The sequence below is a fragment of the Magnolia sinica genome, chromosome 11, assembly GCF_029962835.1.
Source record: "Magnolia sinica isolate HGM2019 chromosome 11, MsV1, whole genome shotgun sequence".
Taxonomy (NCBI): Eukaryota; Viridiplantae; Streptophyta; class Magnoliopsida; order Magnoliales; family Magnoliaceae; genus Magnolia; species Magnolia sinica.
This window is the reverse complement of record NC_080583.1, coordinates 15,989,182-16,013,361: the sequence shown is the minus strand read 5'-3', so window position 1 is coordinate 16,013,361 and position 24,180 is coordinate 15,989,182. Positions and strand designations below refer to the sequence as shown.

Sequence of the window (24,180 nt, the reverse complement as noted above, 5' to 3'; positions counted from 1 at the left end):
AAAACTGGCTGACTTTACTCAAAACTCAACTGAGCCAGCTCAACTCAGTATGGTTTTGGGCATACAACTACTTAAAGCATTCAATACCAAATTAAAATTTTATTAATTTATTTATTAAATATCGAGTTGAGTCAAGGCTCGCCCAACTCATCGAGTCAACTCATCCCAGCTGGACACCGAGTTAATACGAGTTTTGATTTTCTGTACTAAATATAAAAGGCTGCTCCGTATAAAGAAATTCGCACCTTTGTCCATGAATGTTGTCTTAAACCCAGGGTGGGTACGCTTCCATTGTAGTCCACATTCTCGTAATACAATGGACCTGCAGTATGATTATAAAAAATAAAAAATAAAAAAGGACAACTCAGTTTTATACCAGACGAACTAGTAATTAAGATGGTGGGCCATACAAGAAAGAAGAAATGGACGGAAAAAGGATGACTGGCACCCATATCCATCCTGCATGTCTTGCTAATATGATGATTAGGCTAGCCTGATTTTTGTCATTGGGCACATTGACATGGGGAAGGACGTCATGAGGTCGATCAACATTTTCCTCAGCGATAACTACTCCGAATCTAAAGAGCTCTTTAGATTTCTTATAGAATTTTCTTCAAATCCGCAGGGATAAAATAGAAATTATTTTTAATAAAATTAGAAATAAATTATTTAATAATTATAAAAAATTAAATAGTGAACTCAAACTTAATATGGAGTTTTAGACTCAAACTCACGTGACTTATTTTAAATAGTAAACTTATTATTTATAGACGGTCATAATTCCTAGTAGACTTCATGTTTTTCAGCCAAAAATGGTAAGTGTTCAATTTGGCTTCACCACATTAATGTTATAATTTTTCTAAGCCATTTTCATGTCAGGCACGAATCCTAAAACTCAATGAATCAAATGTTATGATGCAATTAAAACTTACTATTTATAATAAAATAAAAAATAAATTCGACTTTCGACCATTGATACTGTAAAATTTCACATATCTTGCTTGGGCAACTAGCCTATAGTACTATTCGTTGGCTAAAGTAATTTCTTCGGCCTCAAAATCATATCATATATGATATGTTGAAAGCTTATTCCAGTTTGACTGTTTTAAGGTTCTGAAGGTCCTGCCCTCTTCGGTCCAGGCTATGAATGTAAAGGAGTGCAAATACGTGACCTGTTGGCATGTGCGGAGCCCTTTCGTTGGTGGAGTGTCGGCTACATCGTAATGACAGATGAATGAGTTATGAAAACTTTGGTACTCCGTAATGTATGATGAGTGACGACACACATTCACTCAAGAAATTTTACCCGTGTAATGTAAAAACTCAAAACAGACCGTTCAAATCGTGGACCCTCATTTTTAGAGATCAGAGAACGAAGTTACACAGATTTGATTTTCTAACAAGATTGGTGGACGTTTAATAGACAGTTTTATATTATTAACGGTCAACAAACAAATATCTATTAATCAAAGGTTAGGATGGCTAAATTGCTCGGGTTGATAGGCGATGATCTGCCCATGGTAAATTGGCAATTCACCCAGTTGGACGGTTTAATTTGAGTCATATGCTACATTTATCATCTCTGAGGGCTTGCAAATCACATAAACCATCTGCCGAAGTAGCAAATAACCGCGCCATGGTGTGTGGAAGTTCGATCTAAACTGTCCATAAGGTGTGTCTCACCATGTAGATGCCCTGACCCGTAACAGACAGTCAACATGAAAGAATCTCACCTATTGGATGCAATCCAGCTGAGAAGCTCTGGATAAACTGCCCGAATTATTCTATCGTATGATGGAGAGCGGGTCGCAGTTTCATAGCCAAGATGGAAAAGAAAAGGCCTGGTGGCCACAGAAGTAATCCGGACTCTCAGACCTTAAATCAGGTGTATCTCGCAATTTGGAATGAGTTATCGGATGTACCATACATGATTTTGGAGCAGGACGAGCTACTTAAGCCACCCAACCCTACTATGCCGGGTTGCCCATGACTAATTTGCGAAAAACCATCAAATCGATGGTCGTTTCCCTATTTTAATTCCGTTTTAACTATAAATAGTAAGTTTTAGTTAGATTGTTTCCCTATTTTAATTCCGTTTTAACTATAAATAGTAAGTTTTAGTTAGATTGTTTCCCTATTTTAATTCCGTTTTAACTATAAATAGTAAGTTTTAGTTAGATTATGACCCTTCATCCGCTAGACTTCAGGAGTTGCGCCCATCATGAAAAGTGCTTAGAATAATTAGGAGAATAGCATTGTGAAGCCAAATAGGACACTTACTATTTTGGCCGAAAACCTTGCGCACTAGTGGCAATCACGATAGTCTATGAATATTATTTATGGAAAGTTGCGAATTCCAGGAGTTTTAGTTGTAGTTTGATTCCGAAACTTCTCCCATGGCTTAGTATCCCTATTTAAAGGGTTGTGAACTGGTTTATTTCATTAATCAATCCAATTACGAATTTTATAGAATTTAGATAGATATATATATATATATATATATACACATGGATTCAAGAAGTCGTCTCTGTGGGGAGTCTAGAGAAGTTCCGTGGATTTGGAGTAGTTATCCTTGAGGAAGACGGTGATCGACCTCATCATGTTCATCCCTATGTCAATTAATATCAGAGCGAGGATTCCGCTCGGACCGATGACAAACAACGAATGTATGAATTAAAATCTTGTGGACGGTAATCCATGAATTCGTTATCTTTCGAAAATAACGAAAGCTTTCCACCCAAAGATTTAGTTGACCATGCAAGGGTTGCATGCAACACTCGACTATCTAGCAGATGCACTACTTCCGCCCCAAGCCCTAGGCGATGCTCAACGACCTGTGGTTGCTATATGGCAAAACCTAGATTTTCGTAGAGCACTACAAGTGGTAAATTATAGGGCTATATCAGATAATTCGAGCTCTAGCAACGAGAACCATAATGAAGGCTTTGCCCGACGACCAATCCATAAAAGCGATCATCTAGATTGTGCTAAAAGAGACTATCAAAGTAAGGTTGAACTTTCTAATTTTAATGGTTTGTTACGCATAAAAGATTTCCTCGATTGGCTAGCCGAAGTAGAAAGATATTTTGATTATATGGACGTGTCAGATTATAAAAAGGTGAAATTAGTAGGTTTAAATTAAAATACGGTGCTTCTGCATGGTGGAAGCAATTACAACTCTCACGTGCCTGACAGAACAAGGTGTCCATCTCATCATGGCCACGAATGAGATGCCTTCTTCGATCACGATTCCTTCCTAGTGATTACGAACAGATATTATTCCAGCAATACTAAAATTGCCAACAGAGAAATCGAACCGTCACAGATTACAGTGAAGAATTTCAACGGTTAGTAACACGAAACGATCTGTCAAAATCTGAATCACAACAGGTAGCACGATTTATAGGGGGTTACGATCGATAATTCAGGATCGAATTCAGATGCACCTAGTCAAGACCGTGGATGAAGCAGTTCAGTTAGTAGGTAGGGCAGAAATGCAGCTTGCAAGAGTCTCTAATCGGCCTTATCCTTCAACTCGACCCTCATAACAGGTCACACACATGATCTAATGCTAGCACAAAGGAAACCAATATGAGGACGTCCTCAACCTCCTACCACCGCAAATCTTAATACGGGGAGTGGCTCATATAGGTCTCAACGTGTAGCACCCACAACAGCGGGCCCGATTAGGATTACAAATCTTTACGTTCGGGTAAGGTTGAACAATTGTTACCACCACGGCTAATCGGGCTATTTATTAAACACATGTCCTCAACATCCCGCAGAATACTTAACCATAAACCAGGGGGGCACCAAAGGTGAGGCCGCAGAAGAAGACCCTAACTTTGATGAGCATGAACAAGCCAATGAAGATGGAGCAGACGGAAATGAATGGACGGGCGAGGATCGCAGCGAATCTCTAGTTGTGAGGCAATTATTGTAAACCTCATGGAAGGAATTACATCCATAACTACACAATATATATCGTACGCGATGTATCATCAACGGCAAAGTCTATGATGTAATCACAGGCAATGGTAGTAGCGATGTAACGTCCTGAATTTTTGCTATTTTGAATTTCTAAAAATCCTTGAAAATTTTCGATATAACTAGCCTACGTTGTTACTTACTAACCCTTTACACTCGAAGTGAGCCTATACGTGTGTGGTACCAGTAAAGAACCACACAAATTCGATTAATCAACTGTAGGAAGCCAACGAATCTGGCTAATCACATAAACACTAAGTTTAGCCATATGATTTGTTTATATGGGGGCTAAATCGAGCCAACCTATCACTAACGAATCAAAACAACTATAACTAAATAAAGATCTACCCAAAGTCAAGACAACTAAGGTTGGATCTTAATTAACAAACCAAACTAACCTAGTATCATTTTAACCTGAGAACCAATGGTTTAGGGTGATTAAGTTTGAGTCATTGTTTCAGTTAATTACAAATAGGCCACACTATGAACTTAGCCAATCCAAACCCTGATCATTACGCACAAGAAATCTTGATACTCAATTCATTCTAAAAATGTCATGATTATCCGAAGAAACTCTATACTGCTCATTAGCGGGCCATTAAACCTAATACTATATAAATATGTTCATCTTATTAGGCTTACGTCCATCTCGGAACATCGAGCCGAGATCGCGTTTCGAATTATTTAACTTGGACTCGCAAAGGGAGTCCTTGAGTTATGTGAATACCTTAGATAAAAATATGGAACTTAAGTGAAACTAGCCCCTTTACTCTTTTGTGAAGTTGTAACTTTCAGACCATTGATTCATGGACAAAGTCAAGATACTGACTAAAGATATTTTTCCACACCTATCCGTATAGCTACGACCCCGATTGATCATCGGTGACCGTCGATCTAAGTTAGGGCCTTCCCGGTTAATCAGCACGTCCGATCATCAGATGGTTGTGTTTAAATATAGATCTCCTATTGGGACACTTATCCCATGGCTTAGATTGAACCATACAACTCTCAACGAGTCCCATTGGTTAGAAACTACCCCCACAGAGTTAGTATAATGAATAAAGGGCCATTGGGGCCATTTGTGCAATATCTAGCACTATAAATGTCATTTCATTTCACATCCCCTCTCCTTATACAAATTTGCCTTTGCCAAAGGAGAGAAAAGGAGAAAGAGAAAGAGAAAGAGAGAGAGAAAGAAGAAGAAAAGAAGAGTGAGAGTAAGTGTGAGGCCTGTATCCTAGCCCGTATTATTCCGTAGATTCCCGCGGTCCTCATGGTCAAATTTCGGCGACCCGCGATCTATTATCGGTGTTTGTGCGTGATCTTGCGTCATGTCTCATATATCAGAGTCAACTCGACTTGAAACTTGTACCCTTGTGACCGCATCGTCGCCGAGGTTTTGATGCCACATCTCGCGCACCGAGGCAATACCCAAGCCAGGAGTTGTGGGCCCACATTTAGTTCGAGAAAAACGTTGCGCTTTATAAATTTCAAGAGAATCCATCACATCAAATGTCAAGTACACATCCCATCACTTCCATCACAACCACCCTCCCTAAAGTCAACTCTCTCTCTTACAACCCATACTAGTCAAGTACACCTATCACTCACTCCCCATCACTCCATCACTCACACCCATCTCTCCCTCTTTCTTACAACCTCTCTCTCCCATCTCTCTCTCTCTCTCATTCTCCTAAGAAACTCCAAGGGAGAGAACCGTCCAAGCTTCCATGGGAGAGAAGCTAGTATGGCCCACCTTCCTACCATCCAATCCTACCCTCCAAAGATCATCTCAACGGTTGAAATGCATCCCTTGGAGTTCTAGAACACATCGGTGGAAGGAGAAGTCCATGATCAAATGTGGGTGTTCATAGCATTAGATTTTTTAATTTTGATGATTTGAGGGCCCGCATATGGTGAGACCCACTTGATGTATTCATTGTATCTTGTATAGAGGAGCTCATAGTGGCGGAGCTCCTCCCACCTCATCCGATCTCCCTCTCCTTCTCTCTCTCTCTCTCTCTCTCGTGATGGGTGTGGCCCACTTAATCCACGCCATGCAGCCACATGGACCCACCTAATGAATGTGATTCATCCAGCCATCCAGCTGGGATGGTGGAGCCCACCGTTATGAATGTATTTTATCCAAATCGTCCATCTGACGGTGGACCCCATCCATATGCGACGCACCTTGATGTTTATATGTTATCCAACCGTCCAGCTAGGACAGTGGACCCCACTGTGATGTGTGCACCCCCCTGTCCAGCAAGTGGACCCAAGGTTTGAACAGTCAGGCCCATCCAGATGGCCAGAAGGCCTAGACCGGCCAGCTGATGGCACCGTCCAGCACCCCTGGACGAAGGAAAAATCAAATATCAGCTTGGTCTGTGGGGTGGCCCACCCTTCTGTGGACCCCACCATGTATGCATGCCATCCAAAGCGTCCATTCTTTTCGCGTAGGTCTAGCAGACCCACCATGTATATGCCTTAATCCAAGCCGTCCATTTGCTAAGGGCAGTGGACCCTTTTGACGCATGTATTCCATCCAACCATCCATTGGCCAAGACGGTGGACCCCACTTTAATGTATGGGTTTTATCAAAACCGTCCACGTGGGACCCATGCTAGATGTGTCTTACATCCAGGACGTCCGTCCAGCGTACCTGGACGCTGGACATTGGTGCCTTTCAAATGCATTAAATAATATTATATATATATATACTTACATAGAGAGAGAAGTGGGGTGGGCCCACCTTAGCATATGTGTTGTATATTTCACACCATCCATCTTTGGACGGTGTGCCATGTGGGGCCTGCCTTGATGGACCGTCCAGATCATGGACTCCACCATGATGTATGTATCTTATATCCACACCGTTCATCTCTTTGGATGGTGGAATCCACCGTGATGTTTGTGTTTTATCAAGCCACCCATCTGTTTTGCCAGCATGTGACCGCTATGATGTATCTATTTCATCCACACCGTCTAGATTGTGTTGGACGGTGCTGGACAATGTTTGGACAGTACTGATTTACATGGACAATGTTAATTTGGACAGTGCTGATTTACATGGACCATGTTTAGGCGGTGCTGATCATCATTAGAGTGCCATGTGCCCTATGGAATGATAATGTACAGTGATACACATGTTGTACCTGCAATTATTGAAATGATTTTAGATACAAGCTCCCACTTGAGGCCCTTTGTAGTGGATATGAGGCTCACTGGTGCGGTCCATTGATGTTGCCCACTTATTGTATATGAGGCCCATTAGTGCAGCCCATTGATGCGGCCTACTTGATGTATATGAGGCCCATTGGTGGGGCCCATTGATGCGGCCCACTTGATGTACATGAGGCTCATTAGTGTGGCCCATTGAGCAGCCCATTGTGATATATGTTAGGCCCATGGCATGCGACCCATTGTGATATGTATTAGGCCCATGTCATGCGGCCCATTGTGATGTGTATTAGGCCCATGTCATGTGGCCCATTGTGATGTGTATTACACCCATGTTATGCGACCCATTGTGATATGTATTAGGCCCAGGTATGTGGACTGTTGTGATGTATTTGAGGTGCAAGTATGTGGCTCGTTGTGATGTATTTGTGGCCCATTTGATAAGGCCCATTGTGATGTATTTATGGCCCATATGGCGAGGCTCGATGTGGTATATATATAGCCCTTGAGTGAGGCCCAATGCGATGAATGTGCAAATCGATGTAATGTGTGATTTCACTATAATGTAAGTAATGATGTTTATGTGAGCCAGTACTTGGGAGCGATGTTGGTTAAATGTCCACATTGATGGGCAATGATGGCTAGATGTCCACATTGTGACCTTCCATTGGGCCCATTATGAGACCCATTCTTATTATAAGTAGGCTGTCTAGGCCTATCCTTGATATGAGGAGAGTACACCATCATCTTATAACATGCTTAGTATAACTTCAAATCAATGCTCATGCACATCATATGTATGCTTGATATGAGGAGTGATTGATCATAGCACATGTCATTGGGCGGATTATTATAGGACTCCATGATAGGAGGAGTTGTCCACATGAGTGTATAGTATGCGCAAGTTTGATGCATGACTGGATGATATGACTCATGCATCTTACATTTTGTGATATGACCACCGTACGCCCTAGTGACATCAGGGTTGTAGGCTCCACAGGCATATCATGGATGGCAAGATGGGACACGAAAAATCTATTCTACATGGGGTGTTATAGATTTTCCTGGGTGAAATTTCCTAAACTCTCTTGGTTCCAAAGGTTGCTCCAACATCTAGAACGAGTGGATGTATGAGCACATGAGGGCCGTATACCATTAGGCCCGTCTCCCACTGTGTTGTAGTCGGTTGGAAGGGGGTACGGCCTTAATTTGACTGCATGTGACTAGAGAAAAGGGCAAAGCTAGGCTGAGTTTGACCAGTTCCAGGAATGGGTCCGCTATGGACGAACCGGGCCCGATATTGACAGGCGGATAGTGAGGTATCTTCCATTCACCTTGTTACGCGCGATGGGGTAGTAATCTGGTTTGGAGTGTACTAGACCCCGGTAATGATCCCATAGATGTACGGTACTGATATATGGACTTATCGAGTAAGAGTTGTATACTCAGCATTTTACTCATTCATTCATTCATTCACTATCCACTCGGGCTAGTGGTGCGTAACTAATTGTTGTGTACTTTTACAATGGTCAGGATTTTGGTTGGGGCACGCGACTAACCTCAGATCGGGAGCCTACCACATTGTGTTTGACTGTCAAAATTTAGGTATGGGATTGGTTTGGATAGAATTTCCTTGTGATGAACCCCATAGCCTGCGATACTACGTACTATCATCCCGACTTCACTCCAGCTTGGTCATTTCATCTGCACCGCATATTGCATTGCATTTACGGCATATGACATTTTAGGTTACTATGTTTCTACACTTATATGGCCTAGACGAACTTAACAAGATTTGCATATTGCATTGCATCCGCAGTATATGATATTTGGCTCATTATGATCTGCATTGCGTGCTCTGATATTATATGACTCGTGGACTTACCAGTATGTTTCCGCTTACTTTGATATCGTATGATTCATGATCTTGTCAGTATTTTCACTTACTCTGATATCGTATGATTCATGATCTTGCCAGTGTTTTTGGCATTGTATGATTATAGCGTTGTATTTGTCTGCTTGACACTTATCTTATGCACACACTTTCACTACCCTCTAAACTTTCTGTAAGCTTATGCACGATAAATGTGTACGGGTGGCGTTAGGTTGCAGCAGCGTGGAGCTTGGAGCATACAGCGGACTTTTGGAGCTTAATTATCGATATATATATATATATATATATATATATATATCCCTTTCAGCACTGTGATGATGAGGTTGCTTTTGTGATTTGGGTAAACTTGTGGTTATGTTGCTTACGAGATAAATGTACATTGAAAAATTCTTCTTGTAGGATCCCAGGATCAGAATCTAGCGTATGGGTGCTGAGAGCCGAGAATGGGGTACTACAGAGGCTGTCAGTACTAGATTCAGCAATCAGGAATTTTGTGAGTCCGATTTCTAGGTTTGGTGGCGTGACAGTAAGAGTGGGGAGGTTTTGGTGCTTTCCTTCCTCGACTTCCTCTAATAAAAGCCCTAGCCTCGATCGTTTTCCTCCGCTAAATCCACCCTACTCGCGAATGGGAGGTAAGAAACAAATCTTACTTCCCAACCTAAGTTTTTTTATGACGAATTTCATGAATCTCACATAGTTCTTGGTATTTGTGTAAAAATTTATGATTTTCCCTAAATCCCTAACCTATGAGCGCTTTAAGTTGGGCGAATCATTGAAAAGGTGCGGACCATTATACCTAAGTTTTCGTTTATCGACCCTTGAAGGTCTTACTTAATGATATCTTATATTCAATGGGTTGTAATAGCTAGTATGTTCATATTTCATGTTTAGTTGTATTATATACTATTGGTTGGATATGGATGCTCATATGTTTGATGAAATGCCTAAGTGATAGAATGTGTTATTTTGTCGATGTTTACATGCTTAATTAATTGTTTAAGTGATTGTATTACTTTATGCACGCCTACATGTCTGATTTAATGCTTTAAAAAATATAATACCCTATGGATGCTCACGTGTTCAATGAAATGCCTAAGTGGTTGTATAGTAAAATTTATGTTATAATTGTGTGATATAGAGTTTAGTCCATATAAATACTTAGGATTGCTAAGATGTTGAGTCAGTCGGTAAATTACCCTAATCAAGGGGTGGTCCAAGTTAAGTCGATCACCCTAGACTTGTTCAATTGACACAAGCCAAACATGGATGTTCGATAATAACTGGACTACATGGGATGCTTGCACTCAATGCCGGTTGCGCCGAGGTTCTCCCAGGTCAATCAAAATTAATTCACTAGCTGACTAGTTATGTATGTTCATAATGTATGACAAGACTAAATAGAATCTAGGATGCCATGTTTCCAATGGATGAGTTTATTCACAACCGTTAGTGTAATATAACCTACTAAGAATCATGAGTTGGACATGGTAGTATGGGACACCCTATCTAAGCTATCAGCCTACGCTGGGGTGATGAGCCTCTCTTTAATGACCGGTAAGAACTAATGGAGGTGATAGATCATTATTCGAACGGCCCCCGTCAAATTATCCGGCCGATGATTCTGTGCCAGAGTATTGTTCGAACAATCCGGGCGTGAATGGAATTGGGTGACGAGTCATTTTCCTTTGTAGTGGTTTGGTTTTATGTGACAAGCCCGCACCTCAGAACTAAGTGATCATACTCGGTGTTTGGGTGACGACCCAAATCAGATTGATCCTCATACATTTAGGTATGATGTTGTACCTTTGGAATCGTTGATTTATGAGATAAACAGGTGACACCTAAATTTAGATCAAGGGACACTGATGAGGAGCCGTTACGTGTCGCAATGAGCCACGTGATCTAGATAAGGACTAGTGATACAACGTCGGTATCCTTTCTTCACCAATATACTAGATGAATAGAACTTAATAATTACTTGGCTAATATATGCATCTATCGCATTACATTAGATAAGATGCGGCGATTTGGTGTTAGAGTCGCCTAATAAGGGAGTGTTGGCATTTGCGAAATAGGCATTGAAGTCACTTGTGAGGGAATGTTATATTGTGAGGTACATGCATCATTTCATAATCTCCCTCATGCATTTAACAAGAGTATTTAAGAAGTTCTTGATTTCTTGTTTTATCATTAACTGCATTGGTTGAGTTGATAATATGTGTAACTTATAATTAATGGAACCACTGAATTAGCTACTCACTCTCACCTGGGACGGTACTTTAAATCACCAACTAGGTATTGTTATTGATGCAGGTTCTATCGAGGCCTCCGGAAAGTAGGCTTGAATTGACTTGTGCTTTTTGTCATGATGCCTTGGGAGCCTCGAGTGAAGCTAGAAGACTTTAGTTTTATTTTTTTTTGTACATATATATATATTAGAGTCCATAATCGGGCATGCTGTATGTATAAATTTTATTATATGTTCGTTGTGGCTTCTATAATCCTTATTTTGGGCGATCACCACCATTGGAATTATACTTTTAACTATTAGCCCTATATTTATGAATTTTTCGCTATCTCTACCTCGCTTTGTTTCCGCTAAGTTAACTTGTGTTACTCTGATTATTTTTATTTGAATCTGAATGAAGACTCATACGCATTTTATTAAGTTGACACCCGAGAACTCGGTATTCAATGTACTCGGGTGCCGATTTTTGGGGCATTACAAGCGAGAACATTGTCTCAAGGGTGATAGTGGACAAGTTGCAGCTACCAACAATAAAACATCATTCCACATATTCAATTGGCTGGATTTTTTAAAAAAAAAGTGAACGAGAATAAGGTAATTGAACAATGCACTGTCTCATTTTCAATTGAAAAAATTATAAGGATTAAATACTTTGTGACATGGTCAACATAGAAGCATGCCACATGTTACTTGGTCGACCATGACAGTCAGACCGTAATGCAACCCACTGAGGATGAGACAATATTTATGTCTTCGTCAAAAATAGTCGAAAAATAATCATTGCCCATATGACACCAGAGAACCACCCTGAAGCTTTTAAAGTAGAGGGGAGTTCCCTCCTGACCATTTGTGGAGGAATCCAAGGAAACTGGCGAAGTATATCCAGTAGTGTGAAGAGCGAGGAATCGAAACCCTCAAATATTCCTCCAAGTTTAAGGCTATTACTAAACGAATTCAAAGAAGTTTGTCCTAAAGATTTACCTGATAGATATTTCCCAATAAGGGACATTAAACATCACATAGACCTTGTCCCTGGGGCTAGCCTGCCCAATTGCCCTCATTATCGGATAAGAACGAAGGAGTGTAAGATATTTCAAGGGCGAGTAGAGAAATTGATCTCTAAGGGTCTTTTGAGAGAGAGTATGAGCCCATGTGTCATACCAGCATTATTAATGCAAAAAAAGAGAGTTGACGCATGTATGTCGACAGCCGGGCAATCAACAAAATTACCATCAAATATCGGTTCCTAATACCGCAGTTGGACGATATTGCTTGATATGCTAGAAGTGGCCAAAGTGTTCTCTACGCTAGACCTAAAGAGGGGATGCCATCATATTCGTATCCGACCTGGTGATGAGTGAAAAATGACATTTAAGACTAAGGAAGGGTTGTATGAGTGGCTGGTCATGCTCTTTGGTCTATCGAACGCACTAAACACCTTTACGCATTTGATGAATCAAGTGCTAAAACCATTCATTGGCCGATTTGTGGTAGTATATTTTAATGACATCTTAATATATAGCTAGGACGAGATAGAGTACAGGGAACATCTCAGGTAAGTGCAACAAGTCATACAAGTTAACAAGTTGTACCTCAACTTTAAGAAGTGTAGCTTTTTAACAGACAGTCTGTTTTTCCTAAGATTTATTGTAACGTCCACAGGTATCTATGTAGACGATGTAAAGGTGCAAGCCATTAGGGAATGGCCAATCCCGACAAACATTCATGAAGTGAGGAGTTTCCAAGAGTTGACGACCTTCTATTGTCGATTCGGGTGAAATTTTAGCACGATAGTTGCACCTATTACAGATTGTATGAAAAAAAAGACTGTTTCAGTGGACCAATGAGGCTGATAAAAGCTTTCACGAGATCAGGCATCAGTTGTCCACAACATCGGTTTTGGTTCTTCCTAATTTTGACAAGTTATTTAAGGTTGAGAATGATGCTTCATGTAATAACCCAATTAAATCTTGACCGTCAAATTTTAACCATTGACCAATATATCCAATTAGCCTGATATGACCGTCGATCTACAAGATCAATTGGTTCAATCTCAACCATTAATTTGGACATATCCAATCCAACTGTTCGTTAACTAATAAATCCAACCCTATATTTAACCATCCATCCAACAATACAACCATCAAACCGTCCAAATGGTGAAATCATCAGAATACTTGTCCATCCATCTACCATCCATCTAAACTGACCATCCATCTCACCAATAATCCACAGGTACATAACAAAGTCCATTCTTCGATCTCATCTTGCCGTACATTTATCCATCCATCTACCCATACATCCATTCGTCCATCTATTATACATTGATCCATCCATCCATCTACATCATCCATGTACCATCAAATACATCCCAATCACACACATGCACTAAACACATCATGCACACATACCTTTCACACGTGGCATACATGCATCAAATACATCGCATGCACACACATGTGGCACATGCATGAGACACACACACTTACACATGTGTGGCATGTACACACATTTGACAAATGTGTGTGGCACACACGTGGCAGTTGTGAAATGCATGGTACATGTATACACTAGACAGTAAATGACTATAAATGAAAAAGAAAAAAAAAAACATGGCCAAAAGAAAATGAAAACGGTAGTAATAAAGGTGAGAGTTTCTTTAATGCACGTGCCTACAACAACACTATAAATCAGAGGATCGCTCTTAACCAAGATGTGAGTGTGAAAAGTGAGGAAGTGTGTGACGTGAGGAGAAATAAAGAGCAAGTGTAGGGACGTGAGAAGAGTGAGGAGAGAGAAGAGAAGGAGAAGAGAGAAAAAAAAAAAAGTTGCTAGACATTCACGTTGGAAAGAGAGGGAGAGAGAGAAGAGAGAGAGAAAAAGGAAGGAAGAAAAGAGGAGAGAGAAAAAGGAAGAAAGAGGAAGAAAAGAAAAGAAAAAAAAAATATACTTTTTAAGAAAAAAGTGAGTTTTCTCTCACTTGATTTTTTTTTAAAAAAAATATTTTTTTTTATTATTTAATTATTCATTCATTCAAATAAATAGATTACTTGCCCATCTTATATATTTTGTTGTTTGTTTAATTTTTATTACTTGTTTTAATTGCTTACTATAGATTTAAACATGTCATTTTAATTTTTGTCGTTCAGTTGTCTTTATTTTAATTAACATGATATGATTGCAAAAATCTTGAGTTTATAAATTTTGGATTCTTAAATCAAATAAATTATATTGCATGTTTATTTATTTTTATTTTTACTATTATTAAATTCTTTTTTTGTAGAACTTTAATCATGTATATGCAATTTACATTGATTAACAATTTTGTTTTAAATTTAATAAATTGTGCACATCACGTATTATGAATTGATCAATAGGAGTCGTTAAATGTTTTTAGAAATATTTGATTTGTGTAATATTAAAATCATGCATCATTAAAATAATTATGAAACACCAGAAAATAGGTGCGGCGATCAAGTCCTCTGGGTTGAAAATCCCTAAAGCGTAAATAGGTGGGGCGATCAAGACCCTTGGGTTGAAAGTCCCAGAAACCCAATTGGTACCTTTTGGAACATCTACCGTACCCTTTGAGTGGGTGAGCATGCCAGGATTGCAAAAGGTTCCCACTGCCAGGTTCGGTAGGGTAGTAGTCTGACCAGCTAACGTACAAATGGGTCCCTCACCAAGTGCCCTTTGGATGGGTGAGCATGTCATGCAAGAGGTTCCCATTGTCAGGCTAGGTGTTGTATTGGCGCGGGTGTTGGCCAACCGGTGTAAACTGGCCCTGGTGTTAAAAAGAATAAACCACACCTTTATTATGGAGTATATCATATGTTGATTTCATTCATTCATGTTTCTTTGAATTTACGTTGAAATTTGGTGTTTATTAGATCTCCTCATTTGTTGTTTTACCTAAATAGATATTGTATCTTTTAATACTTTTATTCATGTTATATGAGGTTATTTTGAAACCTGTGTTGAGATTACTCACTAGGCTTAGCATACCCTGTTGGGATTTTAAAATTTCAGGATCAGGATCACATGGAGGAGCTTAAAGAGATTTTCTTTTATTTATTTTGTTTCTTTACCATTTTCTAAATAAGTGTAATGAACATTTAGTATGACAACATTACGATGATATGTGTTTGATGATAATCTTGAATAATCGGAACATGGACATTTTTCTTTAAATAAATGTTTAATTATTAAAATTTTGGATTGTTATATTTTATGAATGAGGTTATTTTGTCAATATATGCGTGGAATATGAAGTGTAAACATACAAAACATAAGTCATGCCTGCGGGTACGGAATCGGGGTCGGATATACCCAGGTGCCGGATTTCGGGGCGTGACAGATTGGTATCAAAGCCAAGTTTAGAATCATTGAGGACCTAGGGTTTTACTTGAAAACTTAGTCACTTTGAAAATTAGGATATATCCCCTGTGAGTATTGTTGTGATCAAAACTTAACTTGTAGTATTGTCTTTTAGTGATCCATCCTTATGTGATATCTAAAGCTTATTGTTTGATTTAGAACATGTCCGGGAGCTGGCGTGGAAATAGAGGTAGAGGTAGAGGTCGAGCTAGTCCTGTGGCAGCCACACCGGGGACCACCGAAAGTGGCCAATCACTGGATGGGGTCTTTCGTGCTTTAGGTGACATGGCAACCATTCTTGGACAACACATTCGTCGTGATAATAGAGGAGCCGCCCAAGTTGTGCAGGATGGCATTGGGGGCTTAATAGAGAAATTTAAGAGATTGAAGCCACCTACTTTTAAGGGTTTATCGGACCCTATGGAGGCAGAAAAGTGGAAAAAGCAAATAGAGAAGATATTCACTGTTTTAGGATGTGATGAGGAGCAGAAGGTTACACTTGCGGTTTTCATGTTAGAGGGAGAGGCCGACCACTGGTGGGAGACAATTGCTAGAACAATTGAAGAAGATACTGCATGGACATGGGATATGTTCTGTGAGAAATTCAATGAGAAATACTTTCCTGAGTGTGTGTAAGAGCAAAAAGCAGAGGAATTCATAAGCTTAGAACAGGGGGAGATGACTGTAGGCCAGTATGAGTCTAAATTTACTGAATTATCCCGTTTTGCCCCATTTATGATTCAGGATGAAGCTCGCAAAGCTAAGAAGTTTGAACGAGGTCTGAGAGGGTCAATTCGTAACAAGTTGACTCCACTTAAGCTTAGATTGTATGCCGATGTAGTAGAACGGGCTCTAATGATAGAGCGAGACAACGAAGAATTCTGGAAAAGTCGTAACCAAAAGAGAGAAGCGAAGAGCAATGCTAGGGCTGCATCGAATACATCTCAAACACAGGGTGATGCTTCTAAGAAACTAAAGACGATGGTAACAAATACCTCAACTCCTGCTCAGCCAATGAACCGATTTACGGGTAAATGTTATAACTGCGGAATGGAGGGTCACTCTGCGCGTTTTTGTAAACAACCACCTCAGCAACCACATTATCAGGCGCTCCCTCAGATGCACCCGAGACCTCAGCCACAGTTTCAAGCACATCAACCGCAGTACCAGAGACCCCCATATCATCAAGTACCGGAACAGTATCAGAGAAATTCGCAACAAAGACCCCCTCAGCAGCAGCAACGCCCACAACAACAACACTATCAGCTGAGGCAGGAAGGTCAGGCTTCTCGACAACCAGCCCAGGGTCGTGTGTTTACTATAGTACCATCAGACGCAAATGCTAATGGAGCAGTGGTGGAAGGTACCATAATTATCTATTCCTCGTCCGCTCAAGTTTTATTTGATTCAGGAGCTACACATTCTTTTATTTCGACTCTTTTCATGCATACATTGGGTTTATCTCCTGAACTCCTATATAAGAATTTAGTAATTGCTACACCAATAGGAAGCTCCGTAGTGTTAAATCAGATATGTAGATCTTGCCCTGTCATGGTTGGAGATTCCGTATTGTTAGCCGACCTTATCGTATTAGACATGCAAGAGTTCGATGTTATTCTGGGAATGGATTGGTTAGCTTCGTTCCATGCAAATTTGGATTTTTTTGAGAAGATCGTGGCATTCTCTATTCCTGGGCGACCGAGACTCCAGTTTCTTGGAAAGCAAAAGAATGGGCCGTTATGCGATTTCTTAGCACTTTTGGAGGAAGAACCACATGAAGTAGGTATCGATCAAATTCCAATCGTATGTGAGTTTTCCAATGTATTTCAAGACATACCAGGGTTGCCTCCAAGAAGGGAGATCGAATTTGGTATAGATCTTATGCCCGGAGTCTCACCAATCTCCATGACACCGTACCGTATGGCACCAGTAGAGTTGAAGGAACTGAAGGAGCAGATTCAAAAGTTATTGGAGCAGGGTTTCATTCGGCCGAGTACATCACCGTGGGGTGCACCAGTCTTATTTGTAAGGAAGAAAGATGGCTCGATGAGGTTATGTATTGATTATCGCCAACTAAACAAGGTTACCATTAAAAACAAATACCCACTTCCTAGGATAGATGATCTTTTCGATCAGTTGAAAGAAGCCAAGTTTTTCTCCAAAATAGATTTGCGGTCAGGATATCACCAGCTTAGAATTAAAGAAGTAGACATACCAAAGACGGCCTTTAGGACTCGTTATGGCCACTACGAGTTTCTCGTGATGCCGTTTGGACTAACAAATGCACCAGCAGTATTTATGGACCTGATGAACAGAGTATTTAAGCCACACCTAGATTGTTTTGTCATAGTATTCATAGATGATATTCTTATATATTCAAAGACCCAGGAAGAACATGAGCAACATCTTAGAGTCACTCTTCAAACCCTGCAGGAACACCGATTATATGCTAAATTTGAAAAGTGTGACTTTTGGAAGGAGGAAGTGAAATTTTTGGGCCATGTAGTTTCGAAGAAGGGTGTATCAGTAGACCCATCAAAGGTAGAAGCAGTATTAAAGTGGGAACAGCCCACGAGTGTGACCGAAATACGTAGTTTTCTTGGTTTAGCAGGGTATTATCGAAGATTTATCAAAGACTTCTCTCGAATTGCGGCACCGTTAACTCAATTGACCAGGAAGGGTGTAAAATTCATTTGGGATGATACTTGTGATCAGGCATTTTCAGATTTAAAGATTAGGTTGACTACAGCGCCTGTCCTCACCATTCCTTCGAGTGGTGAAAAGTTTGTAATCTTCAGTGATGCTTCATATAGAGGTTTAGGTTGCGTCCTTATGCAACAAGGTAAGGTTGTAGCTTACGCCTCTAGGCAACTGAAAGTGCATGAGCAGAATTACCCTACTCATGACTTGGAGTTGGCAGCCGTGGTTTTTGCTCTCAAAGTATGGAGGCATTATCTATATGGGGAGAAGTTTGAGCTATTTTCAGACCATAAGAGTCTGAAGTATCTTTTCTCTCAGAAAGAATTAAATATGAGGCAGCGTCGGTGGATGGAATTCTTGAAGGACTATGACTTCACCCTTCAATATCATCCAGGTAAAGCCAATGTAGTAGCAGATGCCTTAAGTCGTAAGCCACACGGAGTAATCGCTCACCTCATGATTCAGCGATGGAAAATGTTAGATACAGTGAAGGATTTTGACATCCAATTGAATCCGCAAACGTCTGTAGCTCGTCTCTTGAACCTAGCCGCTCAACCTTCCTTAATTAGTAAGGTTATAGAAGCTCAACAACAAGATTCATGGATACAAGCTAAGGTAATAGAAGCTGAAAAAGGTGGTAAGTCAGAATGGAAAGTTGGTACTGATGGTGGATTAAGGTTCCAAGGAAAATTATGTATACCAAATGTGGCTGAATTAAAGAAGGAAATTATGGACGAGGCACACCGCACTAAATTCACAATCCACCCTGAAGGTATGAAGATGTATCACGATATGCGTAGGCAATATTGGTGGAATAATATAAAGAGGGAGATCGCTGATTTTGTAGCCAAATGTCTCACGTGCCAACAGGTGAAAGCAGAGCATCAGAAGCCGTCGGGGATGTTACAGCCACTTCCAATTTTCGAGTGGAAGTGGGAGCACATATCTATGGATTTCATTATGGGATTGCCACGAACATGTAATAATCATGATGTAGTTGGGTCATCGTCGACCGGTTCACTAAGTCCACACATTTTCTTCATATACGTGCTACATATCGCCTAGAGGAATTATGTAAACTATATATTAAAGAAATAGTTAGACTGCACGGAGTGCCTGTATCTATCGTATCCGATCGGGATTCTAGGTTTACATCTCATTTTTGGAGAAGTTTACAGAAGGCACTGGGAACCACTCTTGATTTTAGCACCGCTTTTCACCCTCAGACTGACGGGCAGACTGAAAGAGTGAATTAGATCCTTGAAGACATGCTCCGAGCTTACGTGCTTGATTTCAAAGGGAGTTGGGATGATCATTTACCAATGATCGAGTTCGCTTATAATAATAGCTACTAGCTAAGTATCGGCATGGCGCCATATGAGGCTTTGTACGGGAGGCCTTGTAGATCTCCAAATTGTTGGACAGAAGTTGGAGAAGGTAGTTTTCTTGGACCAGAGATTGTGCAAGAGACAACAGAGAAGATTTTCATCATTAGAAACCGTTTGCGCGCAGCCCAAAGTCGTCAGAAGAGTTATGCAGACAATCGCAGAAGAGATCTAGAGTTTGTAGTTGGAGATCATGTCTTCTTGAAGATTTCTCCTATGAAGGGCGTTATGAGGTTCGGTAAAAAGGGAAAGTTGGCACCAAGGTATATAGGTCCGTTTGAGATTTTAGAGAGGGTTGGTGTTGTCGCATATAGGCTTGCTTTACCGCCTCAGTTGTCTAGTATTCATGATGTTTTCCATGTATCGATGTTAAGGAAATATGAGCGGGACGTTTCTCATGTTATAGACTGGCAACCATTAGAGATCCGAGAAGATGCTTCATACATCGAACAACCAGTACGTATTCTTGACCGGAAAGATCAAGTGCTTCGATCTAGAGTTATACCGTTAATCAAGGTTCAGTGGAGTCACCATACCGAGGAAGAGGCTTCTTGGGAACGCGAGGCCGAGATCCAAGAGAAATACCCTCACCTGTTCGTATTATAGGTATGTAAATTTCGAGGACGAAATTTCTTTTAAGGAGGGTAGAATGTAATAACCCAAATAAATCTTGACCGTCAAATTTTAACCATTGACCAATGTATCCAATTAGCCTGATATGACCGTCGATCTACAAGATCAATTGGTTCAATCTCAACCATTAATTTGGACATATCCAATCCAACTGTTCGTTAACTAATAAATCCAACCCTATATTTAACCATCCATCCAACAATACAACCATCAAACCGTCCAAATGGTGAAATCATCAGAATACTTGTCCATCCATCTACCATCCATCTAAACTGACCATCCATCTCACCAATAATCCACAGGTACATAACAAAGTTCATTCTTCGATCTCATCTTGCCGTACATTTATCCATCCATCTACCCATACATCCATTCGTCCATCTATTATACATTGATCCATCCATCCATCTACATCATCCATGTACCATCAAATACATCCCAATCACACACATGCACTAAACACATCATGCACACATACCTTTCACACGTGGCATACATGCATCAAATACATCGCATGCATCACATGCACACACATGTGGCACATGCATGAGACACACACACTTACACATGTGTGGCATGTACACACATTTGACAAATGTGTGTGGCACACACGTGGCAGTTGTGAAATGCATGGTACATGTATACACTAGACAGTAAATGACTATAAATGAAAAAGAAAAAAAAAAAACATGGCCAAAAGAAAATGAAAACGGTAGTAATAAAGGTGAGAGTTTCTTTAATGCACGTGCCTACAACAACACTATAAATCAGAGGATCGCTCTTAACCAAGATGTGAGTGTGAAAAGTGAGGAAGTGTGTGACGTGAGGAGAGATAAAGAGCAAGTGTAGGGACGTGAGAAGAGTGAGGAGAGAGAAGAGAAGGAGAAGAGAGAAAAAAAAAAAAGTTGCTAGACATTCACGTTGGAAAGAGAGGGAGAGAGAGAAGAGAGAGAGAAAAAGGAAGGAAGAAAAGAGGAGAGAGAAAAAGGAAGAAAGAGGAAGAAAAGAAAAGAAAAAAAATACTTCTTAAGAAAAAAGTGAGTTTTCTCTCACTTGATTTTTTTTAAAAAAAATATATATTTTTTATTATTTAATTATTCATTCATTCAAATAAATAGATCTTACTTGCCCATCTTATATATTTTGTTGTTTGTTTAATTTTTATTACTTATTTTAATTGCTTACTATAGATTTAAACATGTCATTTTAATTTTTGTCGTTCAGTTGTCTTTATTTTAATTAACATGATATGATTGCAAAAATCTTGAGTTTATAAATTTTGGATTCTTAAATCAAATAAATTATATTGCATGTTTATTTATTTTTATTTTTACTATTATTAAATTCTTTTTTTGTAGAACTTTAATCATGTATATGCAATTTACATTGATTAACAATTTTGTTTTAAATTTAATAAATTGTGCACATCACGTATTATGAATTGATCAATAGGAGTCGTTAAATATTTTTAGAAATATTTGATTTGTGTAATATTAAAATCATGCATCATTAAAATAGTTATGAAACACCAGAAAATAGGTGCGGCGATCAAGTCCTCTGGGTTGAAAATCCCTAAAGCGTAAATAGGTGGGGCGATCAAGACCCTTGGGTTGAAAGTCCCAGAAACCCAATTGGTACCTTTTGGAACATCTACCGTACCCTTTGAGTGGGTGAGCATGCCAGGATTGCAAAAGGTTCCCACTGCCAGGTTCGGTAAAGTAGTAGTCTGACGAGCTAGCGGACAAATGGGTCCCTCACCAAGTGCCCTTTGGATGGGTGAGCATGTCATGCAAGAGGTTCCCATTGTCAGGCTAGGTGTTGTATTGGCACGGGTGTTGGCCAACCGGTGTAAACTGGCCCTGGTGTTAAAAAAGAATAAACCACACCTTTATTATGGAGTATATCATATGTTGATTTCATTCATTCATGTTTCTTTGAATTTACGTTGAAATTTGGTGTTTATTAGATCTCCTCATTTGTTGTTTTACCTAAATAGATATTGTATCTTTTAATACTTTTATTCATGTTATATGAGGTTATTTTGAAACCTGTGTTGAGATTACTCACTAGGCTTCGCAGCTTACCCTGTTGGGATTTTAAAATTTCAGGATCAGGATCACATGGAGGAGCTTAAAGAGATTTTCTTTTATTTATTTTGTTTCTTTACCATTTTCTAAATAAGTGTAATGAACATTTAGTATGACAACATTACGATGATATGTGTTTGATGATAATCTTGAATAATCGGAACATGGACATTTTTCTTTAAATAAATGTTTAATTATTAAAATTTTGGATTGTTATATTTTATGAATGAGGTTATTTTGTCAATATATGCGTGGAATATGAAGTGTAAACATACAAAACATAAGTCATGCCTGCGGGTACGGAATCGGGGTCGGATATACCCAGGTGCCGGATTTCGGGGCGTGACACTTCATATGTTGGAATTGGAGTATTATCACAGGAAGGTAGGCTGATAGTCTTCTACAACGAGAAGCTTAGTAAAGCTCGATAGAAGTGGTCGACCTATGAGCTTAAGTTGTAGTAGTTGTTCAGGCGTTACGACATTGATGGCATTATCTAATTCAAAGAGAGTTTGTTCTATACACTGACCATCAAGCATTAAAGTTTATTAATAATCAGACTAATGTGAATCATGTGCATTGCAGATGGGTTGTGTTTTTGCAGGAATTCATATTCATTCTAAAACACAAGTCAGAGTAGCAGAATAAGGTGGTTGATGCACTTATCTGGCGTGCATCACTACTTGTTATAATGAGCAATGAGGTGATCGGCTTCGAGTGTCTCAAAGAGCTGTATGCTGAGTACGAGGTCTTCAAAGATTCTTTGATGTAGTGACAAAAAGGTCATCTGATTAACTCACATATATAGAACGGTTTCCTCTTCAAAGGAAATCGATTGTGCATTCCCCAAAGTTCTTTGAGGGAGCATATTATTCAAGAGCTACATGGAGGTAGCCTTAGTGGACACCTTGGGCGAGACAAGATGTGAGCTCTTGTGGAAGAGCGGTATTACTAGCCACAATTGGTACACGATGTGGGAAAAGCAGTACAACGTTGTTATATTTTTCAGACATCTAAGAGGCAATCTCAAAATACAGCCCTCTACACCTAGTTACCTGTGCCTGACGGCCGTTGGGAGGATTTATCTATAGACTTTATGCTTGGTCTCCCACGAACATAACGCAGTATGGATTCAGTACTCGTGGTGGTATATTGTTTCTCCAAGATTGCGCACGTTATCACATGCAAGGATAACCTTAATGCAACACGTGTGGTGAATCTATTCTTCAGAGAAGTCATGTGACTACATGGGATTCCTAAGACCATTACTTCTGACTATGACACGAAGTTCGTTAGCCACTTTTAGCAGACTTTGTGGACTCAATTCGATACACGACTTCGGTTCAAAGCACCTACCGCCCACAGGATGATGAGCAGACTGAGCTTGTGAATCGCATGTTGGGAAACCTCCTTCGATATATTTCAGGAGAAAAGCTGAAGCAGTGTGATTTGGCCTTGTCTCAAGTAAAGTTTGCATTCAACAACATGGTGAACTGCTCGACAAGGAAATCCCCATTCTAGATTATTTACGGACGAGTGTCTCGTGCACACTCGACTTGGTTTCTCTGCCCAAGATCCCAGGCACAAGCATTGCAGCAAATCATATGGCAGACAGGATATGCACATTCATATGGAGGTGAGACCAAACTACATGCCTTGAACAAGAAGTATAAGGAGTAAGCAGACAAG

At 39.9% G+C, this 24,180-nt stretch overlaps 1 protein-coding gene across 1 annotated transcript in view; it reads right to left on the bottom strand.

Annotated features, from left to right (window-relative positions):
* LOC131218032 (serine carboxypeptidase-like 18) overlaps positions 1 to 24,180 on the bottom strand; it is a gene marked incomplete at its 5' end in the record, with an annotated part of 85,680 nt that overhangs the window by 56,502 nt on the left and 4,998 nt on the right. The window contains one exon of the mRNA XM_058212714.1: positions 246 to 322. Within this exon, the coding sequence (XP_058068697.1) occupies positions 246 to 322 (77 nt within the window). The remainder of the gene's footprint in view (positions 1 to 245; positions 323 to 24,180) is intronic.